Genomic DNA, 20,307 nt, shown 5'->3' with positions numbered 1-20,307 from the left:
AAAGTCCAATTAGCAATTAGCATTGCACTTGTTGGATGAAACTCAAGGACAATAAACATGTAATAGTAGTTACCATGCAGCATATCATTTCAAAGCCAGGTTCAGAAAGAATTTTCTTCTACCATACTTGTCAACCAAAAACATTGAGATGACAATCACAACAAGAAGAGCCCCATTGGTAATAAAAGATGAAAACAATGAAGCATTGGCAAAAAAGTCCTGAATCTAAGAGGATTCTTAGATTCCATGAACAGCATCTCCTCGGAGGTAAACACCAATTTACTTGAAGAACATGTACTTTTTAATTGCTTGCTTGGCCAGACACTAAAAGTCCCCAATCTATCATGCAGGGGAAATTTCTAGTTGGTTTAGAGGTCCCCAATCCGATACTATCTCCCAGGCCTGCTTCTAACTTCGGATTAAAACCTGGTTCTACTCATGTTAAGGTTGGGGCTCAGGAAAACAAAATGAAAGAAGTAGCAACAACAAAGGCCAAAGAAACTAGACCAAGTATTGATGGTTATGCAAATAATAACGATAGTGCACCAGCTACTAAGTAAGTGGAAAACTATAACTGATCATATTATGATTAATTGTGGAAATCACCTTTAATCATACTTGTGTGCCAGGGATCAGGTCGTGGGGTGGCCTACTATAAGATCATTCTGAAAAAATTCATTGGCAACTACTTCAAAGAACAATGAAAAATTTGATGGAAAAAAGGGGCTTGGTGCACTGTTCGTCAAGGTCAGTATGGATGGTGCTCCCTATTTAAGGAAAATGGGCTTGAAGAATTACTCTACACATCCAGAATTATCTTTTACTCTAGAAAAAATGTTCAGTTGTTTTACTATAAGTAAAAAAGAATCAGTTTTATGTGGAAAGTTTTAACCTTTCAATTATTTATGCATGGACAGTCTCCCTAGATCTGGTTACTGCTTGTTTTGGTATGATTTCAGGTAAATGTCACTACTAAAAAATAATTTTTTTACGACGCACATTCTAAGGCAGTTCCCTAGAACTGTCTTAGAATGTGTTTCGGTGGCATTTTTTGTAATTAAGGAGTAACTAACTACGACGCTCTTCAACACTCGTCTTCGTAGTTACAGTGAGATGGCGTTTTCATAATTTTCCCAGTTCCTTCTACGACGGGTGTGTTTAGCAAACCGCCTTTGTTAATTTTAAAAACAATAAATTAAAAATTAAAGTTATGGATTCCTGTATCGTCGCAAACCCTAGAATCCAAGATTCGAGCTTCCCATGAACTCTGCCGCCGTCGCAATCAAATCCATCAAACTCGACCGCTCCCGGCCTAACTTAGACGATGCCCGTTGCGAGGCCAAAACCCCATCCCTCCTTTCCTACCCCAACATCCTCAAAGCACATTGTTCCTTCACAGTGGATCGCTGCCTCTGGGTGGTGATGTCGTTCATGGCCGCAGGATCACTTCAATCCATCATTTCTCATTCCCACCCCAACGGCTTAATGGAGCCCTACATCACCGTGGTTCTCAGAGACACGCTCAACGCGCTCTCCTACCTCCACTGCCAGCATCTCCATAGAGACATTAAAGCCGGTAACATCCTCATTTACACCAATGGGCAAGTGAAGCTTGCTGATTTCGGTGTCTCCGCTTCCATATACGAGTCCACCACCACCACCACCACGTCTTCTTCTTCGTCTCTGAAGTTCACTAATGTTGTCGGCACGCCCTATTGGATGGCTCCTGAGGTGATTCACTCACACACAGGTTACAGTTTCGAGGCTGATATATGGTCTTTTGGGATAACCGCGTTGGAGCTTGCGCATGGAAGGCCTCCTCTCTCGCACCTTCCACCTTCCAAGTTCATGATGCTCAAGATCACCAAGAGGTTTCCTTTCTCCGATGATTTCGATGACAAGTATTGTTTCTCTAAAAGCTAGCTTTGTTTTTTCTTCTTCTTAAAATTGTGTGCAGTACTCTAATTTTAACTTTGTTATCTAGAAGATAATTTAGGAGTAGCAAGAATCTAATTTTAACTTTATTATTCCCTAATGTAATAAATCCGAGCAAAACCTGATCCTACTTCAATGAAGAGGGACTCTGTTATAGCAAACTGCTAGAGACAATAAGAATTGAAGCTATATAGTTTATCTTGTATTATTACCATTGTTTCTTTAACATGTGTTAAGTATGCCACAGGGAAAATATGATAACACAATTAAAGAATGCACAGAGGCATTAGAACTGAATCTTGTGTGCGTTAAAGCTTTGGTAAGAAGAGGAGAAGCTCATGAAAAGCTTGAGCATTTTGAAGAGGCCATTGCTGGTGAGTTCAAATTTTATAATAGAGTGGAGGGTAATTATACAAAGTAAGGGAGGTGTAATTTCTCAAATAAGAAATGTGTCAAGTGCAATGAGTACTCACCTAAGGGAGCTTCTTGTAATTATCCCTTTATTTTGGTCTTAATGTACAATTGGACGACTGTGTATTTACCACACTAATAGCTTTCTGATTCTTATAGACTTCCATCTTCTATCATTCTTGCCACTTTTTTCAAAAATAATTGGCAAATATGAAAAAGATCTTAGAAATTGATCCCTAAAATGATCAAGCTAGGAAATCCATTCAGCGACTAGAGCCCCTTGCTGCAGAAAAACGAGAAAAGATGAAGGAGGAAATGATTGGTTAGTCTGCTTTTTTATCTTTCTCTTGTATTTTTAATATTTATATAAAAAAAAAGTTGTAGGGTGGTGCATAGGCTTGCTTTCATTGCATTCCCTGTATCATCATTAGAGCAAAGTCATAACAACAGTAAGCAAGAAAGAGGCGGTCTAAAGTGATACAGGAGGTTTGAGACTTCATTGTGCATGCAAGTTATTAGAAAAATTTGGATGTTAGTTATGTATGAGAACTAGGGCATGTAATTTTATTTCCTTCAAAAGGACATTTGTTAATTGATTAATCATGTGAAGGGGATTGATAATGAGTTGGTCATTATAACAATCTCTTTTTAACACTATTGTTAAATGAACTTCTAGCTAGGCTCGATAATAAAGAGTGGGTCCAGGTTATCTAGTGACACCAATGTGAGATTTAACTTAATAATGGATGAAGTGTTGAAGCATTTATAATTATTTTTGTTTTTCTGTTTGTGTTGCTATCGTATGTGGAATTGGTCTTAGCAAACTAAAGTAGTAAAAATTAGAAAAACTAGTGCTTTACACTGGTTATTCACTGAAGTAGAGTAGCAGAGTTGTGAGCTTAAAGTTGCTATATATTTGTTATGTTCTGGGCCCGGTGAAGGTGTGTTTACTGGTTTAGGCTCAAAGCAACCTGTATATTTGTTAGACATATGGATGCACCTGTTCAATTTTAGAAATAGATAATGAATATTTATTTATGTATCTAATTTTTTTTTCTCGGCAAAAATAGGATATATATTATAGATTAGTACCAGAGGCACTTAATACATAAATCTAAAATTAGATTTATGTATCTAATTTTAAATAGAAAGTATGATTACAAAAATATAAAGACCTTAATTTAAATTTTAAAATTAGATTTATGTTTGGTAACACATTTTTTGTGGGTGCAATATTTTTTAAAGGCTCAATTTCACTTTGATAAGAATCAGTTTGCTGACTTGATGCTCATTTCTGGAATTGATGGGACTGTGTCACAGGTATGAATTACAAAGTAATATTTTAATTTAAATTGATTGTCCCTTTATCCTTTTACATATCTTCAATTTTTTTGAGTTGATATATCCTGAATCTATATATTAAACAATGATTTTCCTAAAATTCTTGTTTAGAAAAGAAAAAGTCGACCTTTTCTTCCTTTAATAAGTAGGAAGATTATATAAGGAACATAGATTGAGTGATGCAACTACTGTTATATTTTTATTTTGTTTTCTTATTAATCTTACTAATATTTTATAAAAATAAATATTAAATAAAAAGTTAGATGTATTTAAATAATTAATTTTATTTTTTTATTTTTTATTTAATAAATAAGAATATATTTAAGATGTCTACGTTAGTAAAAATTAAAATTATTCTTATTTGATTTGTATTTAGTCTATGTCTAATTCTTATTCAATATGAATTGAGTTTCAAGTGATGATGTCCGATGATACTAGAATCACTTTGTCCACTATTGTTTTGCAGTCACGGGAAAAAAAAGTTTAAAAAAGGTGAGTTGTGTGGTTTGAGTCAATATGGTCTATGTGGTTACTGGTTACATAGAAATAAACATTATCTTTAAAGGTGAGAATTAATGAACTTTGTCCACCATTATCTTTTATTTAATGCAAGTGTCAACCCAAAACAGTTGGTTAGAATTAATGAAATTAATGGCTACATGAAGTGTACTTTGCCACCTAATGATTTTATCTTATCACGAAACATTTATTGGATAAAACATGATAGTAGCTTGTAGACAATAGACATATACAAGTTTCTGGTCAGCTTATGATTATGATTATACTATTATTAACCAGCAGCAAACAATAGACATATAATAGCTTGTATTTTCAGATTTTTTTTCTTTTTAAAATTTTCTTACTTTAATATTTTTCAATTCATTCTTTTCTATTTTGTAAGAATATTTTCAACCCTTTTTGTTGATATAAAATTAAGGAGATTGCTTTGACATTACCATATATGTTTCAGCAGGGTTTTGGCTCATTGAAATTAACACTTGAAGGAAAAAGATATTACTATATTCACTCTTTACACTTACCTTTTTCTCATCTGCAGCTCATATATCTCTATATTTGTATCCCTTCCTTAATACAACCAGTAAGTCCAGATTATTTGAGTATTTGAGGCTTACCACTCTTGGAGTCATTGGCGCCTTAGTGAAGGTACAACCTCCTTGCACAAACAAATTCACTTCTTCCCAAAAAATTGTTGATGCCTATGGGTAATTTACTACAACGTTATCTAGTTGCTTATAAATTCACTCCACTCTATTTTTTAACAATAAATATTGGTAGTTACTTTCTCTCTAGGTCATACAGATAAAAACAGAAAATATTTGATACAAGAGTATTTGTCAAAACAAATTTACAAGTTAGTTGAAAATTAAACTTATAAATTAGTTGAAACTCATAAGAGCTGAAATGATAAAAATTTATAAGCTAGCTAGTTGATTGGATAAAAATATTTAATAATATTAGCCAATAAGCTTGTTAATAAATATAAAATGACATAAATATTTTGATTTAATTACTTGATATAAAGAGAGATATCAAATAAATTAACAAGGATAAAAATAAAAATAAATAACCAGTTATAAGAATAGGGGATCGAATAGAGTAAGTTAAGAATACTGATAAATTATATTTGAACAATAAATTATTCACATATCACTACTCCTTTTATAAATTTCACCATTCAAAATAATTATATTATTTGGCCTTGAGTTATTCCAACCTCAACAAGATTACATGAAGAAGAGAACGAAAATGCTTGGCAACAACACCACCAAAAAGATGCTGATGCAAGTGCTCCTTGTTCTCAAATCAAAAGTAATATATATAATTCATAGTTTTATTATCCCTTTCTTATCTCTAATTTCTTGTTCCTCTGTTTAGTTCTTTAGTATTTAAGCCATGTATCTTACAGGCTTTAATAATGTATTTATTTTTAACTACTTTCATAATATTTTAATTTTTAATTGCGACATAAACTTTGAGGTTCACAAATCGACTATGCTCTATTTAGTGTCCACCATTCAACACTTATGTTGTTTAGCATTCACTTATGTCTCAACAACATCGAAGAGATGCAGACACTCTCTTTGTCCTCAAATCTAAAGGTAGTAATCATTCATACAGTTTTCCATTCATACATATATGATTCCAATCACAATTTGAATTTTAAGAGACATAAATTTTCATTGACTGGTGTGGAATATTTGGTTTGTTTTGTTTTAGGTGAAAGATTATATTGCAACCCCTAAACCAAATGGCTACCAGAGTCTTCTGACCACTGTGATTCCATTTTTGTATGAGAGAATATTTAGGCTAGAAGTCCAGGTATGCTTTTTATAGCTGTAGTAGTTTGAATTGGTTAGGCTTGTTTGTATTGACAATGTTTTCCTTGAGTATGCAAATTAATATTTAAATTTTTTCTCAATTATTGTTGTCCAATTTATTAGCATAATTTTTTTATTTTAATATACAAAGTTTCTCATGCCTGCTCTATGCAAGTTTGAAGTTGAGCCAGTTTTATTTTTGGGGATGTAAAGGCTCCATATACAAAAAAAAGTTAGCATTTCTACATCAGTCTTGTCAGAACCAATGTAGAAATACTAACTATTCTAAGACGGTCACGAGTGAAAGATTGTCTTAGAATGCTCAGCATTCTGCATCGATTCTTCAACGACCGTCGTAGAAAAATTGACATTCTACATCGGTCCTAAAGCTGTGACCATTGTAGAATGTTGAGTTTTCTACATCGGTCACAACTAAAGGACCGATGTAGAATGTTCAACATTCTACATCGTTTCTTGGCAACCATCGTAGAATAGACGGCCACTTTTAACATCGTCTCCTACGACAATGATCATAAATCGATGTAGAAGGTCCCATTTAACCGATGTAGAATGTCTTTTTTCTAGTAGTGTGTGGATCTCATGGAATTCTAGGCAGGGAGATACTGAATGAAACCAAGCAGAAGGACCTTCTTCATGGATCAAAATATGTTCTTATATACGAGGACAAACATGGTGATTGGATGCTTATGGTTGATGTTCCGTGGGAGTAAGGAGTAAGTTCCAATTCATTTTTGTACTCTTTTCCATTACCTTTTCCTTAAAGTTTAAAACAATAAATTCCTCAAAGGTTTCAACTTTATATTCTAGAAAAAAATTGTTTTTCTGGGACATTTGTAGTTTTAATTCATATTAACATGTCTTGGAAAGGAAGCTAGGAAGTCCAGATACTTCAAAATCGTTGCTATACTAGTGTCCTATATGATACTTGAGCTTTGTTTTTGTTTTTTTAGTGGGACACCATTAGGGGTGGGAATAGGTCAGGCCGGCCTACAGGGGCCTACGACCTGGCCTACATAAATCCTGACCTGGACTGACCTATTTAATTAAAAGGTTAGGCTCAGACTTTTTTAAAAGCCTATTAAATTAAATAGACCAGGCTTAGGCTTATTAAAGTCTTATAAGCCTGATAGGCCGATCTATATATATATATATATATATATATGTATGTATGTATGTATGTATGTATACTTATATTATTTTTTGGGTACAATTAATATGTTTTTTGAAATTAGCAGACTTTGATTACACATTAGTGCTCCATAACTTCCATTCATATAATCAAGTAAGACTTTAATTACAATTTAGGTGTCAGTCATGTGCCCCTTTATATTTCTCACTATTCTTATGGGTTTTTCTATTCCTGTTAATGTTTCCTTTTCCTTTTAACTTTCTTATTACCATTCATATTCCAGAGCAAAGGACTATAAATGATTTAATGTGAAGAAGACTTTTAAAAGACTATCAAGCCAGATTAGGCTTTTAAAAATGTCAAGTCGAGCAAAAATAAAAGTCTTTGATAGGTTGTAGGCCAGGCTCAGGCCTCAAAATTTCATCGTAGACTAGGCTTAGGCCTTTTAAAGTCTGGCCTGACCTATTCCCACCCTTAGACACAATGTTGATTAGATTAAATATAGTATTTTTCCGTGTCTACAATAAATTGACTTGTGAAACATTTATGTCTTCATTTTAATTTAAGATATGAGTTTTAATGTTAATATTATATGTTAAATCTTAGCTTCATAATGTTCTATAATGAGTGTATGTTTTAACATTGTTTTGATTGCTCAAGGAAAAAAAATATTTTGTTGTCCCTTGTCCGTGCCAAATGTCAACTTAGAACCTCTGTAGTCTTACATGCAAGGCAATTGTCTTTCTTGTCATCTGTTTATAAATTTTTTGAATGCACAATGACTAATTTTTCTAGGAACTGTCATGGCCCACTTGGGATGTAGAAGCAACGCTTCATGGTGAATCAAAGGTGATTCAAAGGTGTTTTGATGATAACAAAAGATGATGACAAAAAGCTCAAAGAACAACTCAAGTGAACCAAAGATTAATCAAAGAACAACTCAAGTGAATCAAGAACAATTCAAGAGTTCAAGATAAGAATCAAGAAGAATTCAAGACTCAAGAAGAAAGTTTAGAGTCAAGAATCAAGATTCAAGGTTCAAGATCTCAAGAATCAAGATCAAGATTCAAGACTCAAGATTCAAGAATCAAGAGAAGGCTTAATCAAGATAAGTATGAAAAGTTTTTCTCAAAAATTGAGTAGCACATGATTTTTCTCAAAACATGTTTACCAAAGAGTTTTACTCTCTGGTAATCGATTACCAAATTGTTGTAATCGATTACCAGTAGCAAAATTGTTTTGAAAAAGTTTTCAAATTGAATTTACAACATTCCAATTAATTTCAAAAAGTTGTAATCGATTACAATGTTTTGGTAATCGATTACCAGTGCCTTTGAACGTTGAAATTCAAATTCAAATGTGAAGAGTCACATCCTTTCACATAAAAGCTTTGTGTAATCGATTAAAAGGTGTAACTCTTTAAAGATGTAACTCTTTAAAAGGTTTTTGACTTTTTCAAATTGGTTTTAAGTTTTTCTAAAAGTTATAACTCTTCTAAATGTTCCTCTTGGCCAGACATGAAGAGTCTATAAAAGCAAGGCTTTGATTTTCTTTTCAATATACTTTTTACACTTATTCATACAATCCTTTACAAGCCTTGAATCTCTTTGAACTTCTTCTTCTTCTTTGTACCAAAAGCTTTCTGAAGTTTTCTAGTTTTCTAAACCTTGAAAACTTGTGCTATTCATCTTTTTCATTCCTTTCTCCCTTTGCCAAAAAGAATTCGCCAAGGACTAACTGCCTGAATTCTTTTTGTGTCTCTCTTCTCCCTTTTCCAAAAGAACAAAGGATTAACCGCCTGAATTCTTTTGTGTCTCCCTTCTCCCTTGTCAAAGAATTCAAAATGACACAGGTTGAGAATTCTTTTGATTCTTCCCATTCCCTTATACAAAAGTGTTCAAAGGACTAACCGCCTGAAAATTCTTTTGTATCCCCATTCACAAAGCATCAAAGGTTTAAAAGCCTGAGATCTTTGTCTTAACACATTGGAGGGTACATCCTTTATGGTACAAGTAGAGGGTACATCTACTTGGGTTTGACTGAGAACAAGAGAGGGTACATCTCTTGTGGATCAATTCTAGTGGAGGGTACATCCACTAGGGTTTCAAAGAGAACAAGGGAGGGTATATTCCTTGTGGATTTTTGCTTGTAAAAGGATTTTTACAAGGTTGAAAGAAATCTCAAGGACCGCAGGTCGCTTGGGGCTTGGATGTAGGCACGGGTTGTTGTCGAACCAGTATAAAAACTCTTATGTGTTTGTTTCCTTCTTCCCTACTCTTTTACTTTCCGCTGTGCATTTAATTTCCGCTTATACTTTATGTTAAGTTTCTCTTTTACTCCTCATTCTCTTAATAATTTAGTAAAAGCCTTAGAAGAGTAATTTTTTAATTAGTAAAGGTTTAGGAATAATTAATTCAACCCCTCTTCTTAATTATTCTGAGGCCACTCGATCCAACAAGTGGTATCAGAGCAGGTATCTTGTAGAAAGTCTAACCACTTCAAGATAAATGGCCTCCTCAAATCCCTTGTTTCCTGAAGGAAATTCCATTCACAGACCACCCATTTTCAATGGTGAGGGTTACCATTATTGGAAAACCCGCATGCAGATATTCATTGAAGCCATAGATCTAAATATTTGGGAAGCAATAGAATTAGGACCACATATACCCACTATAGTAGATATAAGCACAAGCACTACAACCCAAAAACCTAGAGATCAGTGGACAGAAGAAGATAGGAGAAAAATCCAGTACAATCTCAAAGCCAAAAACATCATCACTTTAGCCCTAGGGATAGATGAGTACTTTAGAGTGTCAAATTGTACAAATGCCAAGAATATGTGGGATACTCTCCAGTTAACCCATGAAGGAACCACAGATGTAAAAAGGTCTAGAATAAATACCCTTACCCATGAATATGAAATTATTTAGGATGAATCCAAATGAAAATATTCATAGTTTGCAAAAAAGATTTACACATATAGTAAACCATCTTGCATCATTAGGAAAAGTCTTTCCTAATGAAGATTTAATTAATAAAGTCTTAAGATGTTTAAGTAGGGAATGGCAGCCCAAGGTAACTACTATTTCTGAAAGTAAAGACCATTCTTCCATGTCTCTTGCCACTTTATTTGTTAAATTGCAGGAACACGAGATGGAACTTCAATGCCTCAATCATAATGAAGAAAATGACAAAAAGAAGAGAAGCATAGCCCTTAAAGCCTCATCTTCAATACAAGAAGAAAACGAAGAAGAAGATTCAGATGATGAAGAAGATTTTTCCTTCTTTGTTAAGAAATTTTAGAAATACATCAAGAAAAGAAGAATTGACAGGCATCAGAATTTCAATAATGGCAGAAAATCACAAGATGATTCTCAAGTCCTTAGGTGTTACAAATGCAACCAAATTGGTCACATCAAGGCCAACTGTCCGTCAAATGAAGAATGGTCGGAGAAAAGTGAAAAGAAAAAGATTTGACGAAAGAAGAACTAAGAAAGCATACATTGCATGGGATGACAATGATTCATCTGATGGTTCAGAAAAGGAGATTAATCTTCTAACCAAAGATTATGAAAGTGACGAGAACATCTCTCAAGAATTAAAAACAAGGAGAAAAAGCATGATCCTCATCTTTCAAGATCTAGACACTTCAATCCTGAAAAAGGTAATATCAAAACCATTATCTTATTAAAATTTCTCTTAAAGTTGAAATTTTTATTCAAACAATTTGATTATGATGACTAACAATTCTTTATTTGTGTGTTTTTTTAATTGTTTGAAATCATGAGTATATTTGCTTGATTGATTTCATCTTATTTGCATGAAATATTCATTCACATATTTAAGTAAAATCAATATTCTTCACACTTGTGTTTTGATTGTTTTTGATAAAATTGATTATCTTCATGTTTTAATGTTTTTGCATGACATGATATATGAATTGCATGATTGAGAATTATTCATAAAGTATCTTCAAATATATTTTTCATAAAAAATATTTTGATAAAAACTCAAAACTTCTTCTCTCCTAGAAAGCCTTTTGTTTTTGTTTTCTGGCTAAAATAACCATTGGTAATCGATTACCATAATAGTGTAATCGATTACAAGCAGTTATTTCTGGCAATGTTGCTCTCTGGTAATCGATTACCATATTTGTGTAATCAATTACAATGTGTCCCTGCACCTATATATTCAAATTTTAAATTCTGAAACCTGCAACTCCTCTCTCTCTCTCTCTCTCTCGAAAACCCTTGCCCCCAATTTTTCTTCCAGCCATATCTCACTCAATTCTTGTCCAAATCGCTCCCCACAAAGCCCAAACTTCATCTTTTTTGAATCTCTTTCATTTGAACCGATTGAAATCCCGAAAAAACTCCTCAAATGGCAGAACCATCAAAAAAGCGGAAAGGCACTTCGAGTCGGAGTCAACGGCATTCCGGGGCACAGGAAACCTTAATGCCTTCCTCCATTCCCTCTGGATCATTGTTCAGAGGAACAGCGTATACGGTACACAAACCTCTTTTCCTCTTGTTCCATTATAGACCCAAAATTCATAGATATGGATTTCTTCTCAAATGAGAGTTTTGAATGCCTTCAAGCATTTGAAAACTCCAATCTTATTCCATTCATGTCTCTAAAATTACCTGTTTATTCTGATTTAGTCAAAGCTTTTTATTCTAATTTAGAAATCCATGAAGGTACCCTAATGTATGAAGTTTATGGGATTAAGATGGTCATTGACCAATCCCTATTTTATGATTTAACAAAATTTCCTAGTGAAGGTGTGCCTTTTGAGGGTACACTGATTGATGATTGGAAATTCGATTTTTCTGTGCATGATGTCCGCCGGTTGGTTTGCACCAACCAAGCGGATATGATCGGAAGGCTTCTTGTCGGTTCATTGGCTTTTGAAAGCCGCATCCTCCATTACCTTATTGTTCGCATTTTGCTTCCTAGATCTTCAAACCTTGCCCAGGTTTCTGAAGAAGATCTCATTGTCATGTGGGCCTTTCATAAAGGTTTACAAATTGATTGGGCACACCTTGTTAGATATCGCATGAATAAGGCATTGCGATTGAATGCCCCTTTGCCTTATCCTCATCTTATTACCCTTTTCCTTCAACACTTCAACATCCCTCTTGATTCTGAACCCTATGTTCCAATTAAGATATCATTCCTTATAGGCGCTTCAATCATAGAATCCTTTGGTTATATTAAGGAGCATGATGGCTCTTGGATAAAGAAGGGTGCTAGAAATGTTGGTGAAGAAGGACATGAGGGAGAAGATTCATCTCTTCTTTCGAAGATTTTGGAAAAGTTTGATGGTCTTCAAACCTTTGTTGGTGAGAGATTTGACACTTTGGAATTGCAAGTGGATATGCGCTTCAATGAAATAGAGTCAAGAATGACAAAGGTTGAAGAAGATGTATCTTACATCCGGTCAAGCTTCGATCTTCCACAGCTAAAATTAGTAGCACATGGGAGAAAGTTGCAGTCACAAATTGTGCTACATGACTAGATACAGGATGTGGTCAAGGGATCTTGTTTATTCTCGTTGACTACATGTATGCTCTGGAAACATGTCCACAATATGACTGGGAAGTGTTGAAACGTACCTAGCATGGAGAGTTAGAGGAGAGGGACTTCTATGCTGGAACCTCTGGTGTAGAGAGTTAGAAGAAGACTTTATTTGGAGAAGAAGAGAATAATTGGAAAATGAGTGCATTTTAATTTATTTCAAATAAGAAGACTTGGTATAGAATTCAAATATTAATTTATTTCACTTGGTAAAGACTTTACTAAGCCATGCGATTTTACTAATGTTTATATTATATTATACTATTATATATATATATATATATAGATAGATAGATAAATTTATTACATTCTTATTATAACTTTATCATTCCATGGAAAACATGAATTTAAATGAAAGCAACTTATTTATGTTTGTGACCTTTGTTTTGTGACTTTGATGTTTCACCACTACATAAAAGGGTTTTAATATTAGTTCCGGAGGAATTTCAACATCGATTTAGAACTGATGTTAAAACGATTGTTATTAAAAGTAGACATTTTTCAACATTGATTTTAAAACCGATGTTAAAAATCATTCTTTATATCGATTCTGGTTGAAACCGATTAAGAAATATGACCGAAATTGTGTATTCTGAAAAAATTGATGTTGAAAGTCATATACAACATTGATTTTTGGTAAAATGGATGCTTTTGTAATTTTTTTAATATTTTATCTGTTTTTATAATGAATCAACCTGCAAATCAAAACATTATTAGAAAAATAATGGTATATATATATGTTCAATGCAAAAATATACATTATCAAGAAACAAGATAACACATTATTGAATAACTGCAATGACTTTTTCTATCCTATCGCACCATATAATTCATGGACATTGTAAAATTTTGAAATTTGTAATTGCCATTAGATCAAAATTAAATGTTAATAAATACAAGTATTCTAGTTTCCCAAAAAACACATTATGTATTCTTCAAATACTTAAACAATCAATCTTTCTCCTAAAAGTTGCTACATAAAATGGTAATTCTACATGTATGCTCAAAAAACAAAAAGTTGTCCCCTGTTGGATCGAGTGGCCTCAGAATAATTAAGAAGGGGTGTTGAATTAATTATTCCTAAACCTTTACTAATTAAAAAATTACTCTTCTAAGGCTTTTACTAAATTGTTAAGAGAATGAGGAGTAGAAGAGAAACTTAACACAAAGTAAAAGCAGGAATTAAATGCACAGCGGAAAGTAAAAGAGTAGGGAAGAAAGAAACAAACACACAAGAGTTTTTATACTGGTTCGGCAACAACCCATGCCTACATCCAGTCCCAAGCGACCTGCGGTCCTTGAGATTTCATTCAACCTTCTAAAAATCCTTTTACAAGCAAAGATCCACAAGGGATGTACCCTCCCTTATTCTCTTAGAAACCCTAGTGGATGTACCCTCCACTAGAACTGATCCACAAGAGATGTACCCTCTCTTGTTCTCAGTCAAACCCAAGTAGATGTACCCTCTACTTGTACCACAAAGGATGTACCCTCCAATGTGTTAAGACAAATATCTCAGGCTGTTAAACCTTTGATACTTTGTGAATGGGGATACAAAAGAATTCTCAGGCGGTTAATCCTTTGAACACTTTTGTATAAGGGAATGGGAAGAATCAAAAGAATTATCAGACTGTGTCGTTTTGAATTCTTTGACAAGGGAGAAAGGAGACACAAAAGAATTCAGGCAGTTAATCCTTTGTTCTTTTGGAAAAGGGAGAAGAGAGACACAAAAAGAATTTAGGCGGTTAGTCCTTGGTGAATTCTTTTTGGCAAAGGGAGAAGGGAATGAAAAAGATGAATAGCACAAGTTTTCAAGGTTTAGAAAACCAGAAAACTTCAAAAAGCTTTTGGTACAAAGAAGAAGAAGAAGTTCAAAGAGATTCAAGGCTTGTAAAGGATTGTATGAATAAGTGTAAAAAGTATATTGAAAAGAAAATCAAAGCCTTGCTTTTATAGACTCTTCATGTCTGGCCAAGAGGACCATTTAGAAGGGTTATAACTTTTAGAAAAACTTAAAACCAATTTGAAAAAGTCAAAAACCTTTTGAAGAGTTACATCTTTTGATTTATTCAAAAACACTCACTGGTAATTGATTACCAAATAAGTGTAATCGATTACATAAAGCTTTTATGTGAAAGGATGTGACTCTTCACATTTGAATTTGAATTTCAACGTTCAAAGGCACTGGTAATCGATTACCAAAACATTGTAATCGATTACAACTTTTTGAAATTAATTGGAATGTTGTAAATTCAATTTGAAAACTTTTTCAAAACAATTTTGCTATTGGTAATCGATTACAACAATTTGGTAATTGATTACGAGAGAGTAAAACTCTTTGGTAAACATGTTTTGAGAAAAATTATGTGCTACTCAATTTTTGAGAAAAACTTTTCATACTTATCTTGATTAAGCCTTCTCTTGATTCTTGAATCTTGAGTCTTGAATCTTGATCTTGATTCTTGAGATCTTGAACCTTGAATCTTGATTCTTGACTCTAAACTTTCTTCTTGAGTCTTGAATTCTTCTTGATTCTTATCTTTAACTCTTGAATTGTGCTTGATTCACTTGAGTTGTTCTTTGATTGATCTTTGAGCTTTTTGTCATCATCTTTTGTTATCATTAAAACACCTTTGAATCGCCTTTGATTCACCATGAAGCTTTGCTTCTACAATCTCTCCCTTTTTGATGATGACAACTTCTGAAATCAAGAAACACACACACACTTTTTCCTAGTCGATCACTCACATAAATTCTCCCCATTTGTTTTTGAATCTATGCTTATCTTAAAAATAAGTTTACTCATGTGAATTCTTGATTTAATCCCATTTCTCTCCCCCTTTGGCATCAACAAAACGCCAAAGTGCGTATCAAACTTAAGGTATACAAATATAACTTAAACATCCATACAATGTTCATGAAAAAATATCAACCAAATCATGAAGCAAGAAGCAAGAACCATGAAAACCATGAAGCAACAACCATGAATAGATTAATTATAAACTCCACATAGTCAAATAACATACTTAATATTGGTCCAAACATACCATGCAAATAAGGAAATAGTAAATTGTTCAAATACTATAATAATATAGCCAAAATACAAGGCTGAAAATCAAAGTAGTAATAAAATTAAAATATAATTCTAAGATGATGACCACATTCCTACAACAACATATACTAAATAAGTCCCAAAACCAAAAAACCTTTCAATGATTGAATCAATTTTAAATATTCAAACAAACTTACTAGTTTACCATGCAACCCCATACTTCCCAAGCCACATGATCAGCGTATGAGGTTAGCAGTGACGTGTCCTCAATGCCACCAGAAAAGACAACATTTGTTTTTGGCTCTTGCTGGTCCGTAGGCTGCACATGCTCAACAGGCTTCACTTCCTGAACGGCCTGGACTCGGTCAACATGCTCAATAGTCTCTACTTGCATAGGTTGCTCCAAAAGGATCCACCTATTGAGCTTCTACACATTGCCTCCGTTCAGACATTGTAGGTCTATTGCGTCTATCATTGTCATAATCACCATCAAAACTAACTCTTTTTGTATGGTCCATCTGAACATTAAATTTTAATCATTAGATTCTACAATTAGATAGGTTAAAAGCATTGCAAAAATTAGTATTATTTCACACTTGCTGAATCTTAGAAACTCATAAATGTGATCAGATATGAATATAAATTCATATAGGTTGAGAGGAATTCTCTTAGGCAGTTCCAAGTATTCTAAACAATTCAAATGAAAATCTAATTATAGCATTTTTCCAACTACTCATAATATGTGTTTGTCGTTGTTATCAAATATCAATAAGATATACTACACATACCACTATGATTCAACCAAATTTTCGACAAGTTTTCAAGTTGATCATACAAAATATATTTTCTATTTTTTACACTAACAATAATAAATTAGAATAGGCAATGCTAAGATTTTTTTAAAGTAGTTTGAATGTAGGGAATTCAAAGAAGTTGTGTTCATCTTTGATCATTTTCAATCATAGGAATTCAATTGTGATAATGCAATGATTATTATATTTAACACGACTATAATTCAACAAATCAAATTCATTTTCAAACAAGATTTAAATAACTAGTTTACTAAGCCTTCCGGAATAGCATTTCGCATTCTGGAATGGCTATAACCATTTTGGAACAGGCATTCCGAAAATAGCCTTTTGGAATGCCTTCCAGAATAGTCATTTTGGAATGCCTGTTCTAGAATGCTATTTTGGAATAGTCATTCTAGAATGGCTACCGGATTAGCCATTCTGGAATTACTATTCAAAAATTCATGTTTTGGAACCCACCCTGACCCCATCCAAACTAGAACCCACCACCCCCTTCCACACCAGAACTCAAACTCACACCCACTAGGAAGGAACGAAAGAGGAAGTAGGGGCATACCTTACAAGACGAAGGAGGAAGATAATGAAAGAGGAAGCAAGGGGAAGTGGTGCGCTGTCAGGGGGAGGGAGGTGTTAGGCTTAGGAGGGAAGGAGATGTTAGAGTTGGGGAAGGAGTACTATTTCATTAAGGGTATTATGATAATTTCAAGTGAAAGAGGGATGTGTAGGATACAAACAAGGAGGTGTAGGATTCAAGTCTCCAGCACACATCTCCCAAGCCCAATCAGCGCACATATTCCAAGCCAGGTCCAAAGTACGGGTGTGGGCGTACATGTGCATGTTCGTATGTATGTAACACTCATACATATATTGACATATATGTGGCTACATACTATATAAAATATCCTTTTTAATTATTATTCATTACAATGTAACCAAATTAGAAAAAAGACTCATATATAATATATTAATTTTGAATATCTATCGTAGAGAAGAATGGAATTTAAGTAAAATTTTATAAATTATTATTCAATATATGTAACCAAAGTAAAATTTTATAAATTAAATCAAATCATTAATTTTAATTTTTTTTAAAGCATTAGTATTATTATAATCTTCATCTTTATACGTAGAGAAGAATGGTTGCTAAATCAAATTTTCTGTCTAATTGTGGTTAACCGGCCTAAGAGAGACGTGCCCGAAAAGAATAAAGGTTTCCCCTTGAAAGATCGTACATAAAAAGTTTTTGTCACTTTGAAGGTACCAAGAAGCTGTCAACATTGATAAAACCTTTGTGGTTAGTAATGGAATTTAAGAAACCTAGCATTCCTCTAAGGTCTTTATCACAATTATTTGCCCTTCCTCCTTGTCATAACAAAAGTGGACTAGTATGTATAGCACTCACCTTGAAGGTACCAAGAAGCTGTCAACATTGATAAAAACCTTTGTGGTTAGTAATGGAATTTAAGAAACCTAGCATTCCTCTAAGGTCTTTATCACAATTATTTGCCCTTCCTCCTTGTCATAACAAAAGTGGACTAGGTATGTATAGCACTCACATATATTATTACTTTTTTGTCTGAGATACACTACAAGCCTACAACTCTGTCTATTGCACAATGGATGCAGATGCAGCTCCTTTGCACATAGCAATGTATCCATGGTTTGCTATGGGGCACCTCACCCCATTTCTCCACCTTGCCAACAAGTTAGCCAAAAGGGGACACAAAATCTCCTTCTTCATACCCAGAAGAACACAAGCCAAGTTAGAAGACCTCAATCTTCACCCAAACCTCATCACCTTTGTCCCCATCAATGTTCCTCACGTTGATGGTCTTCCTTATGATGCAGAAACCACTTCAGATGTTCCCTCCTCTTTGTTCCCACTCATTGCCACTGCCATGGACCTCACAGAGAAAAACATTGAACTTCTCCTCCTTGATCTCAAACCACACATCGTTTTGTTCGATTTTTCCACATATTGGCTACCAAACTTGGCTCGTAGAATAGGAATAAAGTCTCTTCAGTACTGGATTATTAGCCCTGCAACAGTAGGGTACATGGCATCCCCAGCTAGACAAAGAGAAGATGACATGAGAAAGCCACCTTCAGGGTTCCCTGATTGTTCCATCAAGCTGCATGCACATGAAGTTCGGTTCCTTGCTGCAGCAAGGAAACTAGAGTTTGGCAATGGTGTTCTTTTCTATGATCGTATCTCAGTTGGTGCAGATTTGTCTGATGCTATTGGATTCAAAGGTTGTAGAGAAATTGAAGGGCCTTATGTGGACTATCTAGAGACACAATTTGGTAAGCCCGTTTTGCTTACAGGTCCTCTTGTGCCCGAGCCATCAAATTCAACTTTGGACGCAAAATGGGGTGAATGGCTTGGTAGATTCAAAGCTGGTTCAGTGATTTACATTGCATTTGGAAGTGAACACTCTTTGCAGCAAAACCAATTGAATGAGTTGTTGTTGGGTCTTGAGCTAACAGGAATGCCATTTTTTGCAGCACTTAAGCCCCCTATTGAGTTTGAGTCCATTGAGAAAGCTCTCCCAAAAGGGTTCAAAGAAAGGGTTCAAGAAAGAGGGGTTGTGTATGGGGGGTGGGTGCAGCAACAGTTGATCTTGGCACACCCTTCTGTTGGGTGCTTCATAACTCACTGTGGTGGAGCTTCTCTAACTGAGGCACTTGTGAACCGGTGTCAGTTGGTGCTGTTGCCACGACTTGGTTCCGATTTCATCATCAATGCAAGAACCATGGGGGGAAAATTGAGGGTTGGTGTGGAAGTTGAGAAAGGGGAAGAAGATGGTTTGTTCACAAAGGAAAGTGTGTGTAAAGCTGTGAAAACTGTGATGGATGATGAGATTGATCAGCTTGGCAGAGAAGTCAGAGCAAATCACAACAAAGTGAGGAGCCTCTTGCTAAGTAACAATTTCGAGTCATCTTGTGTAGATGCTTTCAGCCACAGGCTTCAGGATTTAGTCTAAGTTCAGCCCCAGTTTAATTAAATCACTGTATAAGTTCTATATTATTGACACTGAATCCAGTAGGGTTATTTGGTCGTGTAAGAACTAAAAAGCGTCCTTTATGATTGATGCATTAAATCATGGGTTGAGAAAGAATATATGTACAAAACCTAGTCTTGATAATCTTAAAGAAATGTTTATTATTTTGTAATAATCAGTTAAGGGCATGTCCAATAAGGTTCATTTAAGGTGAAGGTTCTTAATTCAGCTTTAGTGCTGTCAATTTTAGAAACAAGTTGACAGCAATTTTCGTCACAATATCAAGGCTGTTGAGGTGTTTATGATCACAAACGCGATTACTGTTATGACTGTATCGGCTGCATTTGTTTATAATTTTCCTCAATGTCAATGCGACAAAAATGTAACTGCGACCATAAATTTGAAATCTTAAAATGACTCTCACATTGTTTTACAAAATGTCGTTTTAGTTTATTATAAGAGCCAGTTGTTTGTATAAAAACCTGTCCTTAGGGCCGCTAGAAAGTCATGTTTGTTCACCTACGCTAATGATCATCCTGAAAAAGAATTAAGTTTTAAATTTTGTTTATCAATAAATGTTAATTGTTTAGTTTTATCATAAATATCAGCTGGAGGGATTCGAGCCCCTGACCTCTCCTCCCTCCATTCTTCTTTCATCCTTTCCTAACCAATGCATCAACCTTATATC

At 34.3% G+C, this 20,307-nt stretch overlaps 2 protein-coding genes across 4 annotated transcripts; both read left to right on the top strand.

The window, feature by feature from the left end:
* The first annotated feature begins 1,218 nt into the window (after positions 1 to 1,218).
* Positions 1,219 to 2,505, top strand: LOC114379574 (serine/threonine-protein kinase BLUS1-like). Of its 3 annotated transcripts, none has more exons than XM_028338252.1 (2): positions 1,219 to 1,871; positions 2,183 to 2,505. In XM_028338252.1, the coding sequence occupies exons 1-2, from the start codon at positions 1,261 to 1,263 to the stop codon at positions 2,223 to 2,225; spliced, it is 654 nt and encodes a 217-aa protein (XP_028194053.1). In that variant the 5' UTR covers positions 1,219 to 1,260; the 3' UTR covers positions 2,226 to 2,505. The 3 variants fall into 3 exon arrangements, with proteins under 3 accessions (XP_028194053.1, XP_028194051.1, XP_028194052.1); XM_028338250.1 differs by having other exon boundaries at positions 1,219 to 1,901; XM_028338251.1 differs by lacking the exon at positions 2,183 to 2,505 and having other exon boundaries at positions 1,219 to 2,131.
* Positions 2,506 to 17,739: 15,234 nt separating this feature from the next.
* LOC114378629 (UDP-glycosyltransferase 79B30-like) lies at positions 17,740 to 19,953 on the top strand. Its single transcript, XM_028337276.1, has one exon. The coding sequence runs from the start codon at positions 18,234 to 18,236 to the stop codon at positions 19,599 to 19,601; it is 1,368 nt and encodes a 455-aa protein (XP_028193077.1). The 5' UTR covers positions 17,740 to 18,233; the 3' UTR covers positions 19,602 to 19,953.
* Positions 19,954 to 20,307: the final 354 nt, after the last annotated feature.

This window comes from Glycine soja, chromosome 12 (assembly GCF_004193775.1).
Source record: "Glycine soja cultivar W05 chromosome 12, ASM419377v2, whole genome shotgun sequence".
NCBI classification, from domain to species: domain Eukaryota; kingdom Viridiplantae; phylum Streptophyta; class Magnoliopsida; order Fabales; family Fabaceae; genus Glycine; species Glycine soja.
Note: the sequence above shows the minus strand (reverse complement) of the source record. Positions and strands in the feature narration are given on the sequence as shown.